The 19,858-nt window shown below is 40.0% G+C and overlaps 3 protein-coding genes across 13 annotated transcripts in view; 2 read left to right on the top strand and 1 right to left on the bottom strand.

Moving 5' to 3' along the window:
- LOC133847260 (Ca(2+)/calmodulin-responsive adenylate cyclase) overlaps positions 1–10,583 on the bottom strand; it is a 55,247-nt gene extending 44,664 nt beyond the window's left edge. For 4 of the 10 annotated variants that reach the window (XM_062282175.1, XM_062282167.1, XM_062282169.1 and 1 more), the window contains exons 1-2: positions 10,401–10,582; positions 9,510–9,630 (exon numbers count right to left, since the gene is read on the bottom strand). The gene's annotated coding sequence lies outside the window, so the exon portion shown is untranslated. Of the gene's footprint in view, positions 1–9,509; positions 9,631–10,209; positions 10,347–10,400 lie in introns of those variants that run through there. The other 6 variants (XM_062282171.1, XM_062282172.1, XM_062282170.1 and 3 more) reach the window with 3 other exon arrangements.
- A 535-nt stretch (positions 10,584–11,118) lies between these two features.
- Positions 11,119–16,396, top strand: LOC133847139 (SH3 domain-binding protein 5). 2 transcript variants are annotated; one of them, XM_062281946.1, is made up of 6 exons: positions 11,119–11,574; positions 11,681–11,743; positions 11,846–12,264; positions 13,418–13,492; positions 13,568–14,833; positions 15,802–16,396. In XM_062281946.1, the coding sequence occupies exons 1-6, from the start codon at positions 11,533–11,535 to the stop codon at positions 16,046–16,048; spliced, it is 2,112 nt and encodes a 703-aa protein (XP_062137930.1). In that variant the 5' UTR covers positions 11,119–11,532; the 3' UTR covers positions 16,049–16,396. The 2 variants fall into 2 exon arrangements, with proteins under 2 accessions (XP_062137930.1, XP_062137931.1); XM_062281947.1 differs by lacking the exon at positions 13,418–13,492.
- A 633-nt stretch (positions 16,397–17,029) lies between these two features.
- LOC133847794 (uncharacterized) lies at positions 17,030–19,112 on the top strand. Its single transcript, XM_062283019.1, has 2 exons — positions 17,030–17,179; positions 17,270–19,112. The coding sequence occupies exons 1-2, from the start codon at positions 17,030–17,032 to the stop codon at positions 18,023–18,025; spliced, it is 906 nt and encodes a 301-aa protein (XP_062139003.1). The 3' UTR covers positions 18,026–19,112.
- The last annotated feature ends 746 nt before the right edge of the window (positions 19,113–19,858 follow it).

Raw genomic sequence — 19,858 nt, 5'->3', positions numbered from 1 at the left:
CGATTCCAATGCAAATGCTGCTGCCATAAATTCTCAGCTAACTATTTGCAATACAGATCCTTTTTGCACCTTCCGTGACCTACATACATATATAGCTAATGCGGAAGGTGGAAGAGGAGGTGGAAGAGGTGAAAGAGGAGGCGGAGCTCACGTCATCGAGTGTTTAACAAACAGCAGCAAAAGGGCCAAAAGCATTCGACAGCTTCAAGTGTTGGACAATGGCTGATAAAGTGCGGCCAAATTGTGTTTCGAGATGAAAGATGGAAGACCAACTGAAGTGCTGTCCAGAAGGCAGTCGAAGCGAGTCGATTCGAGTCGAGTCAAGTTGAGACTTCGGCTTCATAACGCAGCAATACAAATTGCGTGTTAATTGTTTGTCTGCGAGCTGCTTCACTCTGACGGCACTTGTTGTGATGTTGCTAATTGTGGCATTAACAAATACAATTTCACTGCATGTCAAATGGCTGTCAGACTGTGTTGCAGCCACACACATATTTGTTGTACATCTCATCTCATCTCCTTCCTTTGCTTGCTTGCTTTCTTTCTCGCTCTCTCGCTCGCAGGCTTGATGATTGATTGGCTGCTTTGATTGATCGCTGACCAGACGTGGCCTGGCAGCCAGTTTTCAATTTTCAATGATGATCATCTCGCATCATGATGATGTTAATCTTGTTAAGACACATTAGCACACAACACACAAAAGATGAAGCACGCACACACTCAACGTAATTGCTAAACGGCCGCATTCAAACCAACCAAAAAAACAAAAAGAGGCAAGCGAAAGGCTGCAGCATATTTCAAGTAATTGAAATATAGTTGTCAAAACAAACTCAAAACCACTTGAAAAAATCTCTGCTCAAGTTTTGACAGCCACTTGACAAGTGGAATTCTCAACTGAACTAAACTGAACTGAACTGAAGTGAACTTGGCCAGCCAAACAATCTTAACAATCCCAACCGACTTCTACAGTTAATATCGATCGAGTACAAAAGATAAAGCACAAAAGCCTGCAAATTTCGAGAGCAGTTGACACTTTTTACTCACTGTGCCATCATTGGCAACAATCGATAGCTAACTATCGATAGTTCGCTGGCTGCGAACTGCATTTGAGTATCCAACTACATTCTGTAAGTTATTTAAATCGATTAAATTACTGTTAATGGAGTTGGTGATAGTTTACATTTATTTTGCTATCACTAGCAACAATCGATATCTGATTATCGATAGTTTGCTGCTTGTGAAGTGCATTACAGAATGAATACAACTCTTTCAACCGCCTTCTGTAGATAATCTTAATCGATCGCATGATTGCTTATGAAGTTGGTGACAGTACTTTTGTGATTTTGCCATCACTACCAACAATCGATAGCTATCCATCGATAGTTGTCTGCAAAATGCACTTCCGACAGACTTTTGTAGATAATATCGAGTATACTCTTAACTGGTGGTAGAACACAAAAGTTTTCAATTTGGGAGTTAGCACTTTTTGAAGGCTGCACCATCACTAGGAACAATCGATAGTTGTCTATCGATAGTCTACTGAGTGCATTCCAGAATCGACTTGCTGGCAACTTGCTTTTCATTAATTTGTTACAGCAACAACAACTACAACAACAACAGCAAACCAAGTTTCATCAACGGCGCGAACATTACAAATTTGTTACGCGTGCGCAACAGCGACGCTGACGTCGCAGTCTCAGTCGGCGTCGACGTTGACTGCGCGTACATTTTTTAAATCGATGCGCGCGCTTTGTAGTGCAAGTTGGTGTTCGCTGTTGTTGTTGTTGTTGGCCGCTTGACTCAGCGATTTTCTATTGCACTTTTGCTTCTCTCCACCAACTCGCAAACAGTTGCAATTGCATTTAAAGTCCATGCCAACCAAATAGCGTCTGTCCAACTGGCGGCATGTCTTTGTCAGGGTTGCCAGCGTGAGTTCATTTTAATTGCCAGCGCATTCCGCTGGAGTTGCGTCGAGTTCAGTTCGGTTCGGTTTCGGATTCGGATTCTGTTACTGTTGCTGTTGCTGTTTCTCAGCCTGTGGCCCAAGGGGCATTCAAACTTTGTTACGTTGTTTGCAACAGGCAGTTGAAGGCCTGACATCGCTTACAAAGCAATTTAACTTAATCCCAGTCTATTTCTCATTCTATTCTAGCTGCAACGATGATTAAGATATTAAAGAGACAACTAGCTTGAGATGCTAAGTTGGTTAGATATTAATTACAATTCTGCAACGTAATGCAAATATATCGATTGTATCCATAGCTGCCATTAATCGATAGTAAAGTCAAATTTTTCGATAATATATACTTTTGCAAACAGACAGCGTCTAAACTTTGCAGTAAAGAGTTTCACTAAAATTTATCGATAGTATCGATTACAATAACATATTTGCCATATAAGAATAAGCAAACTGGACACTCATGGCCGTCCAAGGGAGATGCAATAGAGATGCAATTGCTTTAAGAACTATACCGAATAGATAGATAATGTTCCCTAAAAGGATTATCCACTTAGCAGAAGTGTTCGTTGCGGAAGATTTCCTTGCATATGTATTAATTAACATTATGTTATCGATAGTACTGAGAATATGGGCGAACTCCTTAACGCTTTTCATAACACACAAATCAGAGATTCCGAAATATAGCAGCAATTAGATCGATAATATAACCTTTCGCCAGATAGCATCTCAACTTTGCAGCAAAAGCGCAGCGCATAAATGAAATAAAGCGTAAGCGCAGGCTAAAAATAACATATCGATAGTATCGATTACAGTAATCCACACAGCAGCAGCAGCAGCAACAGCAGCAAAAGGTCAAACAACGCGTTTCCATAGCAAATGCTATTCTCGGCGCCTAAAATCCAACGCGTTTCCACTCGACAAAATTCACATCTGCGTTAAACACAAAATTGTATGTGCTGCTTTCTATTCTGCACGACGCTGTTGCAATATTTAAAGTACATAAAGAATAAAATGGGAGTTGTGCACATTATTATTGAGTGGCCAAAGTCACGCGATAAATAGGAATTTAGAGGCAGGAAAAGCGATCGATAAATTCGAAATTGGTTGAAGGATGCGATAATTTATTGTCAAAAGGGCATTAAAGCTTCGTTGTGAAGTTGATTTTTGTTGTTGTTTGTTGTTGTTGTTGTTGTTGTTGTAGCTGTGCTTCGAATGAATTTCGAGGCGCAGTTAATTTCTTGCAAGCACAGTGTGAATGTGTGTGTGTGAGTGTGTGTGAGTCGTTGTTTCTCTGATTTGCTGGTTTGCCTATTTGCAGTCACTCTGCCACATTTGGCGGCAAACAAATTAATTTTTGCGCCTACATAAAGCTAATTGACTTGAATGGGCGTCTGTCCGTTTGTCTCTCTCTCTCTCTATCTCTCTCTCTTTCTCACTTTGTATCGTTTGGCGGCGCTTAATTGTGGCCGCAATTAATAAAGCCGCAAGCTGAGGCAAGCTGAAAAGGCAGCTCAACATTATCTGCATCTTGGTGGCGCCTCCCACACCAGCCAAACGAAAGCCGACAAAACGACGCTTGACCTACAAATTCAAAAACACAAAACCAAAGAAAAGCCGAAAGCCGAAAGAGAGACGCACGCCCACGTGAGGCACGTGTGTGATTGGGTCAACTGTGGTGGCACCTTCAGCGGAAGCGGATCAAGTGCATGCCCCACACACACACACACACACACACAGAGACACGTGCAACTTGGGCGTGCTTTTGGGCTGAAGGCGAAGACAGCAACAAGAGAACACAACGACAAAAAAAAAATACTAAATAAAACTATGCCAAATGCTTTTGGTTAATTAGAAATCAATTGAAACGCACACAGCGTACAAGTAACGCCAGCAGCAGCAACAACAACTGCAACTGCAACTGCGGCAACAATCTGGCGACCCAAATAAGATTCCAAGTTGCCCCCGCGCTGCGCCTTTAACGCTACTGCACGTTGCTTCGTTGGGTGGCATGCAAACCAAAGCGAGCACAGAGAACCAGTTTGTCTGCCCCGCTGCCCCCCTCCTCCCTCGACATACCTCATTGGCCCCGCCCAAGTGGCGACTCCTTCTGTATAGCCATCTCACTCACTCGCTCGCTCGATCGTTGTGTCAACTTGGCTATCTTAAAAAATGCTTAATTGCTCGACTTGCGTACAGCAAAAGAATTGATAGCCGCGATGAGACGCATGCGGCATGCCACACCTCATCCTCAGGCCACGTGGCAAGCTGCCAGTTTTGCCACAGGTGCCAAGCAGCACCTCGATCAAGCGATCGTTACTCGCTGATGTGTCATCGCCGCGATTATTAAGATCACATCAAACTTTACATTCATTATTTTGTATTAACATTTGTTTTACAGCTCTTCAGCTGATTATCAATCGGGTGCAAGGGTTATTCCTGGACACTCGACTTCTTCATCTGATTTCCATTTCCATTTCGCAGCTTCGAGTTTAATACATTTCCCTATACTATATCTACTATATCCAAATACAATAAATACAATTTCAAAATTATAAATGATTTCTAGCATTTGTTTCTTTTTGTAAACACTATTCTATTCTATACAATATAAAGATTGTTGATTGTAAAATTTCGACTATTAGTAGTTTAACTATTTTACCTCAATTCTTGTTTTTTGTTGTTTTTGTAAATACGCTTTCCTTTAAATAAATATTATATTATGTCATCTCATTTTTTATTAAAATAATCTGTTCAAGTAGAAGGGCAAAAATATTCAAAACTAATATTGTCAGAGTCTAATCTAATGTACATATAAAATAATCGAATTATTATTAAACTGATTAATCTGTCAATATGAAAATCGCACGATTCCTGAGAAATGTTCGAGAGAAAATACATTTACATTTTTGCACAGATTAATTATGGATAGATTTAATATATAATATGTATGAAAATGTAGAAATTCTTTTCGCATGTTTGGCAGTAATAAAAAAAGGCAATTTTTCTGAACTATGTTCGAAACTCATTATTAATAAAATTCTGCAATATGCATATCAATCATTTGTTTACTTTTCATATTTTTAACCACATAAACAATATTAACAACCATAACAATACAAATTAAACGCAAGTATAACTGAAACTCTAAATTTGTATTTACAAACAATTCTAATTATTAACAGCATCCCACAGAATAGCTATTTTTATCATAGAAATAAATCTTTGAACTCAGCTAAGTATTTATGACGGCAAACAATAATTATTACTGTAACGAATAAAACCTATAATTATTAAGATGTGCGCTAACCTATATGATTAAGTCATTTATCTAAGTATCTATTAAGTTTTCTTTCAACTTCAAGCTGAATTAAAATAAGGTGTTAAAATTCATATTTGTACACGCGGATGCACAAAATATAACTCGAAAACTAAACTAATTATATCAAGTACACATTTTAGTGATCGATTATAATCAATTATAATTGAGTAACAGAATATGCCAGTTAACAGTGTGACCAATAGTTTATATAAAGAAATTCCTATTTTACATCAAAATTTTACATTTAAATTGTACTTCAAAATCTTGCAAGAGATAAGTTCTGTCTTTCAATATTTTCGGTTATAAGTAGTAAGAATGATCAAGCGAAAATGAAGTATGTACATATAATAATATATAAGATATGTACAAAATGTCTGTTAAAGTAATAAGCAATTACATTTGTTGTAAAATTCGCTTTGATTTAAAAGTTATTCAACTTGATCTCTTTACGACATTAAATGTGATTTGCTCTTTATCTTGATCCAAGATTATGTGCTCTACAACCTCGGAATCGTAGGAATACAAGGTATTAACTGTTTTCAATATTAGCTTGTGTCAAACACAAAGTAAAAACAATGCGAAATATGTGCGTTTGTGGCGTGCTATCGGATATCGGTAAGAATGCGAGTAATTCCTTTGTGATTCAATTGTGGCAAGTGACACGGACACCCTCACTACACACACACACACACACACACACACACACACACACACACACACACACACATACATACATACGGACACACAAACGCACACAGAGGCATTTTAGTTTAGTTCAAGTTCCAGTTCAGGTGTTTCAATCATCGCTTGCAATTTGCATGCATGTCACGTTCCTCGACTTTGACTTGAACGTCGTCGACTTCATCGTCGTCACCTGTGTCATCGTCTTTTCCCCTCTACACCCCCGCTTACTCTGTGGTGTCAGCCTTCTTTAGAATGCAGCGAAACAAAAGAGAAAAATCAATTAAATAAACGGCAAAGTCGATTAAAATCTTTGGCCATAATTGAGTTGGCAAACTCAAGGAAATTCTTGGCGCCGCCATAGATCCCAAGATCAGCGATTGTTGCAGCAGCATTCTGCTGTGTGGCAGCCACACCGATGATGCTGCGTAGGAGTGAGAGGCGTGAGGGTTGTTGCAACACACTCACACACAAAATGGGGGAAATTGGGTGCATAAAAAAGTTGCAATTACATTCTGCGTTGCAGCGTTATAAAGTTGTGTGTTGTCGGCGTCGGCGTCGGCGTCGCTGCTCTAAGCGAACAGAGCTTTGTCTGAATTTGCAATGCGTGCAACAACAACAACAACAACAAGAGGAGGAGGAATGCGGTCACAGTTCATTGAACCGCTGCAAATGCAATGCAACTTGCTCATCATGATGATGATGAAGTTATTGTTGTCGCTGCTGATGCTGCAGATGCACATCATCACGATGTAATGATGTTGCAGTGGCAAGCGGCAAGCGGCAACTTGCAACCGGCAACCGGCAACTTGCAACTTGCAACTGGCACTTTAGCGCGTCAGCTAGAATGCCTCCAGCGGCGCAAAGTGTCGAAGCAAGAGATACACAGCCATGTGGCAAGTGATGATGGTTGCAAGAGGAGCCACACTAGAGAGTGTCTACATATGTGTGTGTGTGTGTGTGTGTGTGTGTGTGTGTGTGTGTGTGTGTGGCAAAGGAAAATGCTGCTGCTTAGACAATCTATTCGCCTGGTCACACTGCATGCAATTTGCAACAACTAATTGCAAATGCGCAAATGTGTTATAAAATTTAATTAATATTAATAATTGCATTCGTTGCAATAACATTTTATTGCAGCACCCAATTGCAAAAGTATTTATGACTTAAACATACAAATTGCACAAATTTATGCAAGCTACACTAAACTACTCACTCTCATATTTGTAATTACAACTATAATAAATATCATTTTTATTCATGATTTATGTGTTTAAATGCTGCTTAGCCAATTTCAAATGTTTAATATTATTTTTTAGAATTTTGCTTCTCTAGGTGGCTTCAAGTAAATCACAGATTATAAAAAAGAATTGTACATCTATTAAACAAAGATCTATTAAAATATTTGAAATATAGTAAAAAAAATATAAAATGGTAAAAAAATTAGATTACCAAAAAAACGATTTGCACATCTCATAAATGTAAAATATTACTTTAAACAATTATGTAATTAGAATATATTGTTTCAATTTGTACAATTATTAAATTAAAAATCATTGAGTAGTAAAATAAAGTATTACCCATAGAAAAATAAGTATTAAAAAGTATTAGAAATACGGTTTGCAAAAAAATTTGCCATAAAAATATGAAAATAATTATGAAAATTTCTATTATTATTATTTTTTAATTATAATTCTTTAGTATATTATTACTTGTTCAAATATTTTTCAACTCTAATTTCTTTCATATTATCATTTGAATAAACCATTTTTATTACAAAAGTTCCAATGGAAATTAAAGTTGCTTTTTTAAGTTTGCTATTGATAAACTTTACATTAATCGATTTAAGTAAGGTTTTTAAATTATTGGATTTTAATTTACATAAATATAACAATAATATAAATATCTAAGCTAATATTACAGAAAACTCTCTCTCGGAGAAAACTCATCGTCAATCACTTTATATTTTATACTAAAAAATTTAGAAAAACTGTTTGCCAATTTTTTAGATTCGGATACATACAATATATAGTAAATAGCTCTATACAATGGTTTTACGCATCTGGGTTCCAGAAACAATTCAAATTGTATTAAAATAGAGGCAAGTATGCTGGATTGCCATAAAGCTATTTATATTCTCTTATTTTCAGATCCCAAGAAACTACGACTACAATATTCTTGAAAAATATCACAGACGAAATAAATAAAATTGGACTCAAAGATTCATAGCAAGGACGTCGGTATAAATGTCTTCTCTGCATGCATCTCTGGTCATTAAGTTTAACAGTTTTGCAAAAGTTTAAATATAGTACACACATACATATAAGCGATGCATCCCGTTGCGAAAGTTCATCGAAAGCTCAGCGGAGGAGTGGCATAGACCATCATCATAGACCACGCAGGCGACCCACGACCCACTTGTTTACCCTTGAACTCCAAAGTGAAATGCACCATCGTGACCTTTGTGCACGCAAATACAAATACAAATACAGCTCGCATCTGCAATATTTATGCACTTGTCCACACACATTACCAACAACAACAACAACAACAGAAAAAAAAAATGCACCACATGCCAGCTAACGACTGACTAGTGGAGAGTGAAGAGTGGAGAGTGGAGAGTGGGTGAGTGCTGTAGTAGTGAAGAGAGCAAGCTTCATTTCTCCCACGCTGTGTGCAAAAGCAGCTGCAAATATTGCGTGAGTGTGTGTAAGAAATGCGTGTGAAAATTGTCAGACAAAAGTCTGATGCATTGCCTAGACACAACACAACACATAAACAATTTTTGAGTTTACAGTTTGGAATGCGAGAGGAGAAAAGGGAGAAACGGAGTTTTGGGGGGAGCCGGTTTCACTTACTCTCAGTTGCAGTTTCGCTTGCCGCCTTTGATCTATTTTCGGGTGCTGTCGCAGCCAAGAGCGAACGCTAATCAGAGGAAGCCGAAGTCACTGGAGCCGAAAGCCAACATCAGCCATTTAAAAATAACAAACAAATGTGTTTCTTCTATAACATATGCATCTGCATTTGTGTGCGTAAATAAATCAAATGATCATCTCGCCAAAGATGCCGACAGTGCTTTTAAAAGAGAGTGTCAAGGAAGCCAACAAAACTTCCACTACTCACAGAGAGAGAGAGAGAAAGAGAGAAATTGCAAAGTCAGTTGTTTTTGCATGCTATTGGAAAGCATTACTTGGTCGCATCTCTTATGCTTGTGTGTGTGTGTGTGAGATGCTTGTGATCGGTACAAGGGATGTCTGAGAACGGCTTGAGTTCCTTTCACTCGCACTCACACACTCAGCAAGCAATGCAATCTGAAAGCTTTGTCTGCAGCAGATTCTCTCGTACACACAAGTTAATCCCTATTGAGCAAGCAAATGTATGAATAGAGCGCGAGCACAAGAGATTGAGTATCCAATAAGAATCATATGATAAGACGCTTATCATACACAACATCAGAATGAAAAGCCCAAACAAATAGGGGGGAAAATAGAAATATAAATAAAAGAAAAAATAATATTGTAGTATATCTGTGTATAAATATTAGAAACTTACCTAGGGAGCAAACGAAGACGTTGCAATGAAAGTTAACACCGCTTTTGGTTTTGTTGTTTTCTATTTTCCGGTTTTTGTTGTTTGTTGGTAGAACGATGAACGATAACGGTAAATTGCAATGCTGCAAGAGGAAACTCGAATAAGACAAAATGTACAGCAACAACAACAACAACAAGCAGCGAGACTAAAATGTCTGTTATCCTAATTGAAAGTTTTAGCTTTTAATTAAACGCACAGACACATGCAAACGGAAGCGGACAAGACAAGAAGGAGAAGGAGAAGGGCGGGCTTTCAAAGTTTGCGCTTGCGTCAGCGTCGACAGCGCCGCCTGCAGCAGAAATCGAATTTTCCAAAATCACACACCAACAAAAAAAAAACACAAAAAGAGAAGAAACCGAAACACAAACAGAGACACCGACAACGGGCGATAGAAGAGACAAAACTAAGAGGAAAACGAGTTAAGACGACGCAGACAACAAGACAATGCGCTGCCGACGTCGCCGTAAACGTCTCTGCTGCTGCTGCCGTCACTTGCTGCAAGATAAAACCAACAACAACAAGAACGAGCGCCGCTTGCAGTTGTTGCTATTGTAGATTTTTGTACATCGTTTTTTTCCTTTTGGCTTTTTGGTTTTTTGTTTACGCGCAACTTGAAAATTATTGAATTGGGTTTTATATTATGTTTGTTGGCCAGGCTTACGTTTTATTATTTTGATGCCTTTTTAGTTGCGCGCGCGCATCTCCCAACAACAACAACAAATATATTAAAAAAAAAGAAACAACAAAAAAGCTAAGAAGCACCACAAACTGCACAGCAGACACAAGAACCGAAAAAAAAGAAAACAATCTAGAAGATAACAAAACACTCGTAAGATGTTTTGTGCTCCTTACTTTGGCTAACGCATTATTTGCTTTTCAACGAATATTTGTTATGTTAATGTGCGCTTGCTTTTAATTTGTATATTTTCTTGTTAGTAGTTATGTTCTTCAGTTGAGACAACACACAACAGTCGGAGTCGGTCGAAGCACTAAAATTGGAGTGCGACACGAGAACCGCGCGCAACACAAACAAAATGAAGACTAACAACTCGAACGTTAGCGCAATGTGATTGCAAGCGCAACGCCCCAAAATACCAAAAGTGCCTGGCGCACTCCAACAAAAAAAAAATACATTCAAAATATCTGACTAGCATCTTGTGATGGCAACTCGAATTTCAATCGCATCATATTGTATTATATTATTGACACTGCTTTAAATTATTTGTATTGTTTAACAATTTTAACTGGTTTATTATGCATTTAAAATGCTTTCACATAACTGCGGCCACACTTAATGTAGTGCTGCCAGACTGCTAGCAACGGTTTCGGGAAAGCACTTTGAAAAGCTGCCGCTAGCGGGCGCTATTCGTCTGCGTTAGGTGGTTGTATACAGCAAAAAACAACAACAATCATAATAACAAGCTAGGAAAGCGGAAAGCTAACAACGAAGTTGCAACACTCTAATATATAATTCAGTTATTGTATGAATTTCAATAAATGCATATGCATATAAATTAAACGATACGTGTCATTCCTTGTTAATGTGAACATCTTATATGTATGTATGTGGCAAACTGCTTACAAAATTCAAGATGCCTGCAAAGTTTTATAGTGTGTGTGTGCCTAATGTGCAGAATACTCGGTCAGCTGGGACGCTTTTTTCTCATTTGGCAAAAAGCTGCGCCTGTGTTGTCATCGTTATGTGTGTACGCATTGTTGTTGCTACTGCTGCTGCTGGTGCTGCTGTCTAAAAAGCTTTTTCAACTAATAACTGCTGCGCTTAATTTTCTATTTGATGGCAACGAAAATTGACACAGTTAAATCGTAAAGAGTTAAGCAAGCATTTTAATAGACGCGCAAAAAGAATACGAAGAAAAACTGCATGCACAATGACGGCCAAGTGATACGATAGACAATCGAATTTCCATTCGACTTTCATTCACGACTCTCGAGTGAGAAAAGCGTATCCAACGAATTTTTGACCATGTCAACGGAAAGCAATACGCCCGTGGATCCGCGTGTCCAGGTATGTGTGAGCTTACAGTAATGTTTGTATCCGCGTGTGTGTCTGTATGTGTGTGTGTGTTTGCAATGCATTTTGATAATCTCCCCCTCTCCCTCACACCTTGCAGATTGAGCTGGAGAAGCTGAACACGGCAACAGACAATATCAACAAATACGAAGTGGAGCTTGATGTGAGTTATCGATTTTTGTTTGCAATCGCACTCTCTCTCTCTCTCTGTCGCTGTCTAACGCTCCCTCACTCACTCTACCACTTTACATAATCCATTTTAAAGGAGTCCAAGTGCGAATTCAAGCGTCTGCTCGCCGAGAGCGTCGTCCGCATCAAGGCCGCTGCCCATAAACTGGGCAACTCCATTGACGCCGCCAAGCCGTACTATGAGTCACGCATCTATGCCGCCCAGCTGGCCAAGGAGACACAGTTGGCGGCCTCGAACCATGAGAAGGCCAAGTCCATTCATGCCGCCGCCAAGGAGATGGTCTATCTGGCGGAGCAGGGACTCGGCGAGAAGTCCACGCTGGACACCGCCTGCCAGGAGATGCTCAGCCATGCGGCGAGCAAAGTGAATCAGTCGCAGCTCGAGGTCAGCGACACTCGCAACGCCCTCAAGATGTGCCAACTGAAGCTCGAGGTGGCCAACAATCGTGTGGGCAAGCTGCAGGGTCAACTGAAGCAGGCGTTGCGCGCCTCCAGGTAACTCGCTTCCGGATCCACCTGCTTTCCGGGATACTCTACTTCTTAACTTTCGCATGTCCTCGATCTTTAGTCGCATGACCTGGCAGACAATCTAATTGACTCTTGGAGTCAGGAGAAGGCGGGATGATTAGAAATGAGTCTTAAGCCAACCCATCTTTTCATTATTCCTCTAGGTATACCTTTGAGGAAGCTACAATTAGTATGATAATGGTATGTAGGGGACATCCTTAAACAGAAGTAGGGAAGGATAGTTTCAATGTATCCGGTATTTTAAACTTAAACATCATTTACGCAATTATAACATATATTACCTTTCGTGGGGGATTCAAGAAATGCGGGATAGAAAAGTCAACTGCCCGATATTTATACCTACTCATATTACAAAATAGAAGTCCTATTATCTTATGTTGTATACTACATATCTTATTATATATACTGCCTAATCTAAATATTATTAACTTTCCATATTAATAGTCTTTGCTTTTAGAAAAAGTCTCGTCAATTTGATATAGTATATATATCCGCAAAGATCCCTTTATTCATTTTGAACGTTCACGTATAAACGAGAAGTAAAATATAAAATTAACTGTTACGTAGATTAGATGTCTGACAAACCATTGCAAAGTTATGTGGCTTATATAGCTTTCAGGGAATCTTTATCTAACATATGTATGTAGTTGCAAGCTGTTCGTGCTTAGTCAGGTTTGCTCAACTTTTAAAGATCCCGAGATTTCCTAGCTTATAAGATAAAATAATTCAATTAAGCTTTTGCATACAACGTTCATAAGTGAAACTTCTTTAGTATCTTAAAAATTAATTTAAAAACTATCTGCTTCTATCTCAACTTTAACATAGTTTACTTCCTTAATATATGTTGACTATATGTCGGGGAACGAAAGAGATTTCTTTAGTTGACTGATATTTCATGGAAATTTCCTAATTGTCTGCCAGGTTATATGTCATTCGATCGATTCCATCGATGCGATTTCGATTCTACTATAAGTCTTTAGTTTAGTCTGGTTATTTGCTGCGTTTAACTATCGGTTCGGTTCGATTCGGTTTGGTTTGGTTTGATTCTGTTCTCTCTTTAGTTTCCTCTGTTTTTGTATCTTTTCCACATTTTTGTTTGTTTTCATTTTCGGTTCCATAGATTGCAGCTGAGGCGCAATTTACTTTTGTTGAGATACCTTAGCATATTGCACGCTTTGTATTGTACCCAGTGCTCGTGAGTATGCCTCACCAGCCGCCTTGACACGCCCACTAATCCAAATCCGTTCCAAATGCCACACACAATGCGCAGACCGTACTACGAGACGCGAGCCAACTACAATGGACTGCTGAAGGCACAAAAGCTGCGCGTCAACGATCTGGAGGCGAAGGTCAGTGCCGCCAAGTTGACCTACAACGAGGCGCTGAAGAATCTAGAGCAGATCTCCGAGGACATTCACCGCCAGCGACAGCAGCGCAACAATCTGCTCAACTACGAGGCCATGTTGCGTCAGGTGGATGCTGTGGATGCACTCACCGCCGCAGCAGCCGTCGGCGTGGAGCAGCAGTTGATCTCGGAGCGACAGCAGGAGGAACAGGGACAGGAGCCGGAGGACGAGGAGTATCTCAGCATGCCGGAGCGCCTGAGCAGTGGCTGCAGTTCGCCGCGTCAACGTCAAGCGGATCCACATGATTGCCCCCATCTGTTGCATGACTTCGAGGCAGTGCTAACGTTCCCTCAGAAGCTGGCCGGGGGGATGCACAAATCGGCGAGCACCAGTGCCACCGATGGCGACAATAATCTGTTTGCCCAGGCGCAGGGTTTGCATGCGCCATACGATATCAAGCCGCGCTCCGAATCCGGCAGCTCCTCCATCTCCGCCTCCGTCTCGGCTTCGGCATCGACATCGACGGCAGCGGCAACGGCGCCGCCGGCGGACAATGATATCGATCAGTGGACGGAGATTCGACTCTCGCACTCGGACAGCACCAGCTCCAGTTACTCGAATCAATCGCTGCTGGAGCAGCATGGCCTGGATGGCGCTGGCGGCCTCGGTGGCGGTGGTTGCGGCCTAGGCGGTGGCTCTGGACTGGGCTATGGCCTGGGCGGCAACCTCGAGGCGGATGCGCAGTCCCAGCACTCGACGTCCTCGTCGGATGAGCCAAAGCGCAAGGTGACGTGCACCACCATATTCCAGGATGACAGCGTCGCGGGATTTGGAAGCGGGCAGCAACAGATGAGTCGCAAGCAGAGCTTGAGCCAATGGCTGTCACGTTCGAACAGCTTCAAGAGCAGCGGACGGCGGCAGAGTCTCGATCTGCTGATCGATGCCGGCGACAAGGTGAAGGATGTGTTTAGCTATGGCTTTCAGCGGGTCGGACGCAGTCTGGAGCGGCGCAACAGTGAGTCCGAGATGGCCAACGATGGGGCTGGCGAGGCGGATGCGTTGCTGGACAACAGCTCTGCGGCAGCAACAGCAGCGACGGCGGCGGCGGCTGCGACGCACGCAACGACGACGGCATCAGCGACGAACAGCAGCAGCAGCAGCAGTGCCGGCGATTTCTTTTCATTTAGCAGGTCAGTAGATGGCAATGGTCGCAGCGGAGGCGGCAGCAGCAGCGGAGGCAGCGGCGGCGGCCTCCTGTGCACGCTGCAGAATCGTCTGACAAAGCTCATTTGATAGTTCAATTAAAATAACGACGCCCACAGCGACAAGCGACCAGCTAATAATCGTTCATCGATCAATCGATAGTCCGATAACTGCTAAACTGCAATTCAAAATTCAAACTGCACCCACCTAAAAAAAAAAAAAAACAAAAAACTAAAGACTAGTAATATCAGCTATACAAAACAACAAACTACAACTAATAAGCAACTACTGCAATTAACTAAATTCCTAAATGCTCGATCAAAAACCAAAAAACAAAAAAAATACCATAAGAATTGGCTGCTTTGATTTGGTCCTTTGCTCTTTGAAACACATTCCATCACTACCACAACTACAACTACAACAGCAACAACAACAACTACTACTACAACAAACTGCATTGCACGCACGCACGCTTCTACTAAATACAAAAAAAAACAAACAAAATTTTCAAATCAAAAATCTACTCTCAAAATTTGTATGTACTGCAAATACTTTTTAATTGTATGTTGTGTGTATCTTGCTGAGCCATGAAATACCTTCCAAAAAGTGTTTACATACTAATTAATGCATTTTGTAAAACTTTTTGCTTCACAGTAATCACATTCGATTATTGATTGGCAGTTATTTCATGGATCTGCATTTAGTGTGCCCGTTTCTCATTAATCATTTTCTCACTTTTCGATCCTTTTTCACATTCATTCACTCTCAAACTACACTTTCTTATCGCTCATGCTATCTTTGTCTTTCGTTCACGCATTTCATAACATCTTCCATCACTTTCACACTCACGCACACACACCTGTATCTTGCTGCTCATTTGTTGTTACTTTCACTATCTCTTTTGTTTTGTGTAAACACTTAACAACTACAACAAAGAACAACAACTACTTTACAGATCCTCAGAACCCAAAGAGTTACTGTCCGATGAGCAGGTTGAGAATTTACTCTTGAATCACATGGTGGATGAGCATGGCGTCATTATAGTGGAGGAATTAAAGTCACCCACAGTGGCCAGAACAACAACGACAAGCATGCATCACCCACAACAACAGCAACAACCGCAGCAGCAGCAACAACAACAGCAAAATCATCATGCCACATTGAGTGTAGCGAGCGCTGCACGTGCCGCATTAATGTTTTAAACACCGAGAAAACTGTACTTACAAAATGATGGAAAGCAAAAAGCAAATTATCATGACCACACATTGCAAGCAATATAGTAAGAGGCGAACATATCACACGACATCATAGAATACCCCCCTCCACACCCCATAAGCTAATGCTTTAGACAAGGGGGAGCAGCTGGAGAGCAGAGCAGAGAAAAAGGAAATCCTCTGGAATTTATTTTTTAATTTATACATAGTTTTTGGCTATGTTCTAATCCTAACATGTGCAATAATGTTGTTTAGCGTACAAAAAAAAAACAAAAAACAAAGTTACATTTTATGCTGTTCTGAAAAAGCAATTAACTAACATTTAGGCATACGAATCAGTTAAATGGTTGAGTATGTGTATCATTAAAAAGAAAAGGAAATAATTATTAGCTAAAGAAAACACTCAGAAGAGATAAACCACAAAATACAAAATAATTATAGAAATTATACAAAGTACGTTAAAAATATACAATACATATTGATATTGACATACAATAACTGCACCGCGTATTTTTCTAATTTAAATTTAACGAATTTGTCTTTTATGCACAGGTATTTTTTGTTTTAGTATTTTTTTGTACAGCTGTTGCTCAACATCGATAGCAAACAAATATATCGATGTACCAGTGTGGCAGCTAAGCTACTGTTGAAAAGTCAGCTGATTTTCATCGTATTTCCCAATTTAAATAATATGAAAACATGAAAAAATGATTCAGTTTTCACATAAATTACACCACAAAATTACAGTAATAATCCAATTTGTTTGTAATGCGAGTATTTTCACTTTCACGTGCATATCGATACAGCTTTCACGTCATATCGATAGTCGCGGTGCAGCCTTGCAATAACTGAACTCTCCACCAAGTGTATTTCCCATAGAGCAGACAGAAGCAAAAAGAAATCGGCTGCCAAATAAAATAATTTGTGACGCCGCACAAAACAAGCACGTTGTGAATTAAGTTAGCCAAAATGAATGTGCTTCCGGTGCTGTTGCTGTTGCTGATGCAGCTCACAGCGCAAAAAGTGTTTGCCGATGGAAATGCGACTGCTGCAAACGGAAATTCGACTGTCCCCAAAGTCACAACAGCAACAAACACAAACACAACAGTGCTTAGTGCTGTGAATAACAAGAATAATGCAACAACAATTACAGGTGCTAGCGCTAAGCCAGAGGTGGTGAATGGCGTCGTAGAGCAGCCGCCGCTCTAGTTGCCACAAGTGGCCGACAACGGCAACAACAGCAAGGATAATGCAACGGTGGTGTTGACGCGCAAGGTGAGCAAAACGGATACGGCCACATCAGCAAATCCAACAGCAAATAGTAGCAGCACAACAACAACGACCACAACAACAGCAACACCACTGAAGGTGGCAACAACTGCGATAACAGGCAATAAAAACAAGGCAGATAAACCGCTGGCCGAAGGCGTCTCGCAGAGCGACATCGCCAGCAGCGGCAGCAGCAGCAGCAGCAACAAGACGACAGCGGCGGCTCCAAGCAACAACAACAGCAGTACAACAACAACAACTAGCAGTTCATCATCAACAACCACAACAACAACGACGACAACCACAACAACAACACCAACTACAACCACAAAGCGACCCTCTAAGCCCACGATTACCATCAGTATGTATGTGCCCATTACCGGCGAAAAGGATCAACAGCTGTCTTCAGCAGCGGCAGCAGGAGCAGCAACAACAGCAGGAGCAGCAGCAACCAGCGGTGCAGTCGATGCTTCCATTATCAAATCGGATCCCATAACGCAGCCAGTGCAGGAGATGGTCAGCAGTTTGCCGAATCGCAGTGAGAACGAATACATTGTGCCCATGGTGACGGTGATGCTGACGGTGCCCTTGGCCATTGTGGTCTTCATCATTGGCTATCGACGTTTCCGCGACTTGTGGCATACGCGTCATTACAGACGCATGGATTTCCTCGTCGATGGCATGTACAACGATTGACGAAGGCGCCTCCAACAGCAGCAGCAATGCAATGGTGGGGCAAGTGGAGCAGTTGGTGCCACGGGCGGTGGCGCTGCTTTGCGGCTGCCTTAGCGGAAGAGACGTTGATAGAAAAGAGCGGCAATCAATTGGAAAGATTATTAGTTATTTAAGTTTTTATTTTTCTTTTTTACTAAACATTATTATTGTTTTGTATTTCGCATAAAATGCAAATAGAACGAGTGCGGAGACAGGGAGCGAGCAAGAAAGAAAGAAAGAGAGAGAGAGATAGCGAGACGCAGCACGTTGGTGTGAACGGTGCAGCGGCAGAGGGCCGAAGCTAAATATACACATTGCTCAGTCAATTAAAAACATTGAGAAAAAATACACTAGACGATGGATATTATGTATGTGTAAACACACACACACAGTCAACACACACACACACATTAGCTTTAAACGCAAGTAATTGCCACATTCAGATATATATATACATCGAGATATGTATGTTTGTATACATTTAATTCACCGCGGCCAAATTGAATTTTTGATAAGATGCAAATGAAGCGCAAAACACTGAAAAATTTCAACTGATTTTGATGAGAATATATTTCAAGCATTTCATTTAATGGATTCGAATTTTATAATCATTTTGTTACGATTTATATACACACATAAAAAAAAAAAAAAAAGCAAAAAAAAACTACACATACACAAGGTATAAAAAAACACCTTGAAATCGCTGCGACCAAATTGTAGAAACTATTCAAACACTCAAAGCGCAATTAGCAATCAATGGAATCATGAAATTACTACTTATATACAATACGACTACTATATACACTATTCTATAACCATAATGTGCCTTACCATTTCACAGCGCTCAATAATAGAGCTGCAACGAACACACATGAAACATAATATATATACATATATATCTACATATATCCTCATACATCATGTATCTGTAGTATCTTTATCTATATTTGTAACTGTAGCACGTAGCTCTCAAAACAATATATCTTGGCCAAGCATTTGATCTATGCCCCATTAAACAGGAACATAAAACTCGAGACAAAAAAAAAAAAAAAAAACAGAAAGAAAGAAAGAACGCCAAATGCAATACGCAGCTAATAAATAAGCAATTTTTGGTAGAGTCGAAACAATGCAAAATTAAGCAAAATGCGCATTTATTGCATAATAATTTGTTATAAACGAAACAATTACAATAAAGCAAACGCAGTGTAACCAATAATAACCCGACCATTTGCCTCAATTCCACTTTGTTTAGCCTCACACACAAATCGAATGAAACGCGAAACGAGCCTTAGAAATGTAAACAATGTGTCCAAAATAAGTCCAACAAAATGCCTATCGAGAGCGAATGCGTTTTGTCTTTCCACATGCCACAAAACTGACTTCAAATGCGGCTCGTTTATTTCATTTATTGACTTATTACCACTAGACATTCAAATTTGTTTTCGTTTTGCTTCAACAGACTCGAAAGTTACTCTTTGGCAATCCCTACTGTATTTAATAAAAACAAAATTAAAAGCATACTTTTCGAAACTAAATTTAACTTAAGTTTAGTTCGTGTGAAAGTTTGAAATTTACCTAAAAGTATATCGTAGATAATTTTTTTCATAGTTTAAACATTTTTTTATGTAAAGTTGGGAATACATTTTTTTTTGATTATGGACAAGAAATCGTGTAATTAGAATACGCATTTTTTGATTGTTTCATTTTCTTTAAATTATTCTAAAATGTTGTTATTTTTCTATTTGAAGGTTATAGAAAACACATTTGTTCAATACTTCTAGGACCTAATCGTTTTCCAAAACTACTTAGAAGGCT

Source organism: Drosophila sulfurigaster, chromosome X (assembly GCF_023558435.1).
Source record: "Drosophila sulfurigaster albostrigata strain 15112-1811.04 chromosome X, ASM2355843v2, whole genome shotgun sequence".
Classification (NCBI taxonomy): Eukaryota; Metazoa; Arthropoda; class Insecta; order Diptera; family Drosophilidae; genus Drosophila; species Drosophila sulfurigaster.
This window is presented reverse-complemented; position numbering and strand designations above follow the sequence as displayed.

Excerpts from the sequence above, each read along its gene's own strand:
- LOC133847139 (XM_062281946.1), top strand. The coding sequence starts at position 11,533 with ATGTCAACGGAAAGCAATACGCCCGTGGATCCGCGTGTCCAG. Across the intron at positions 12,265-13,417 it reads CAGGCGTTGCGCGCCTCCAG|ATTGCAGCTGAGGCGCAATT; the intron begins GTAACTCGCTTC and ends TCGGTTCCATAG. Across the intron at positions 13,493-13,567 it reads TTGTATTGTACCCAGTGCTC|ACCGTACTACGAGACGCGAG; the intron begins GTGAGTATGCCT and ends CACAATGCGCAG.
- LOC133847794 (XM_062283019.1), top strand. The coding sequence starts at position 17,030 with ATGAATGTGCTTCCGGTGCTGTTGCTGTTGCTGATGCAGCTCACAGCG. Across the intron at positions 17,180-17,269 it reads ACACAACAGTGCTTAGTGCT|TTGCCACAAGTGGCCGACAA; the intron begins GTGAATAACAAG and ends CCGCCGCTCTAG.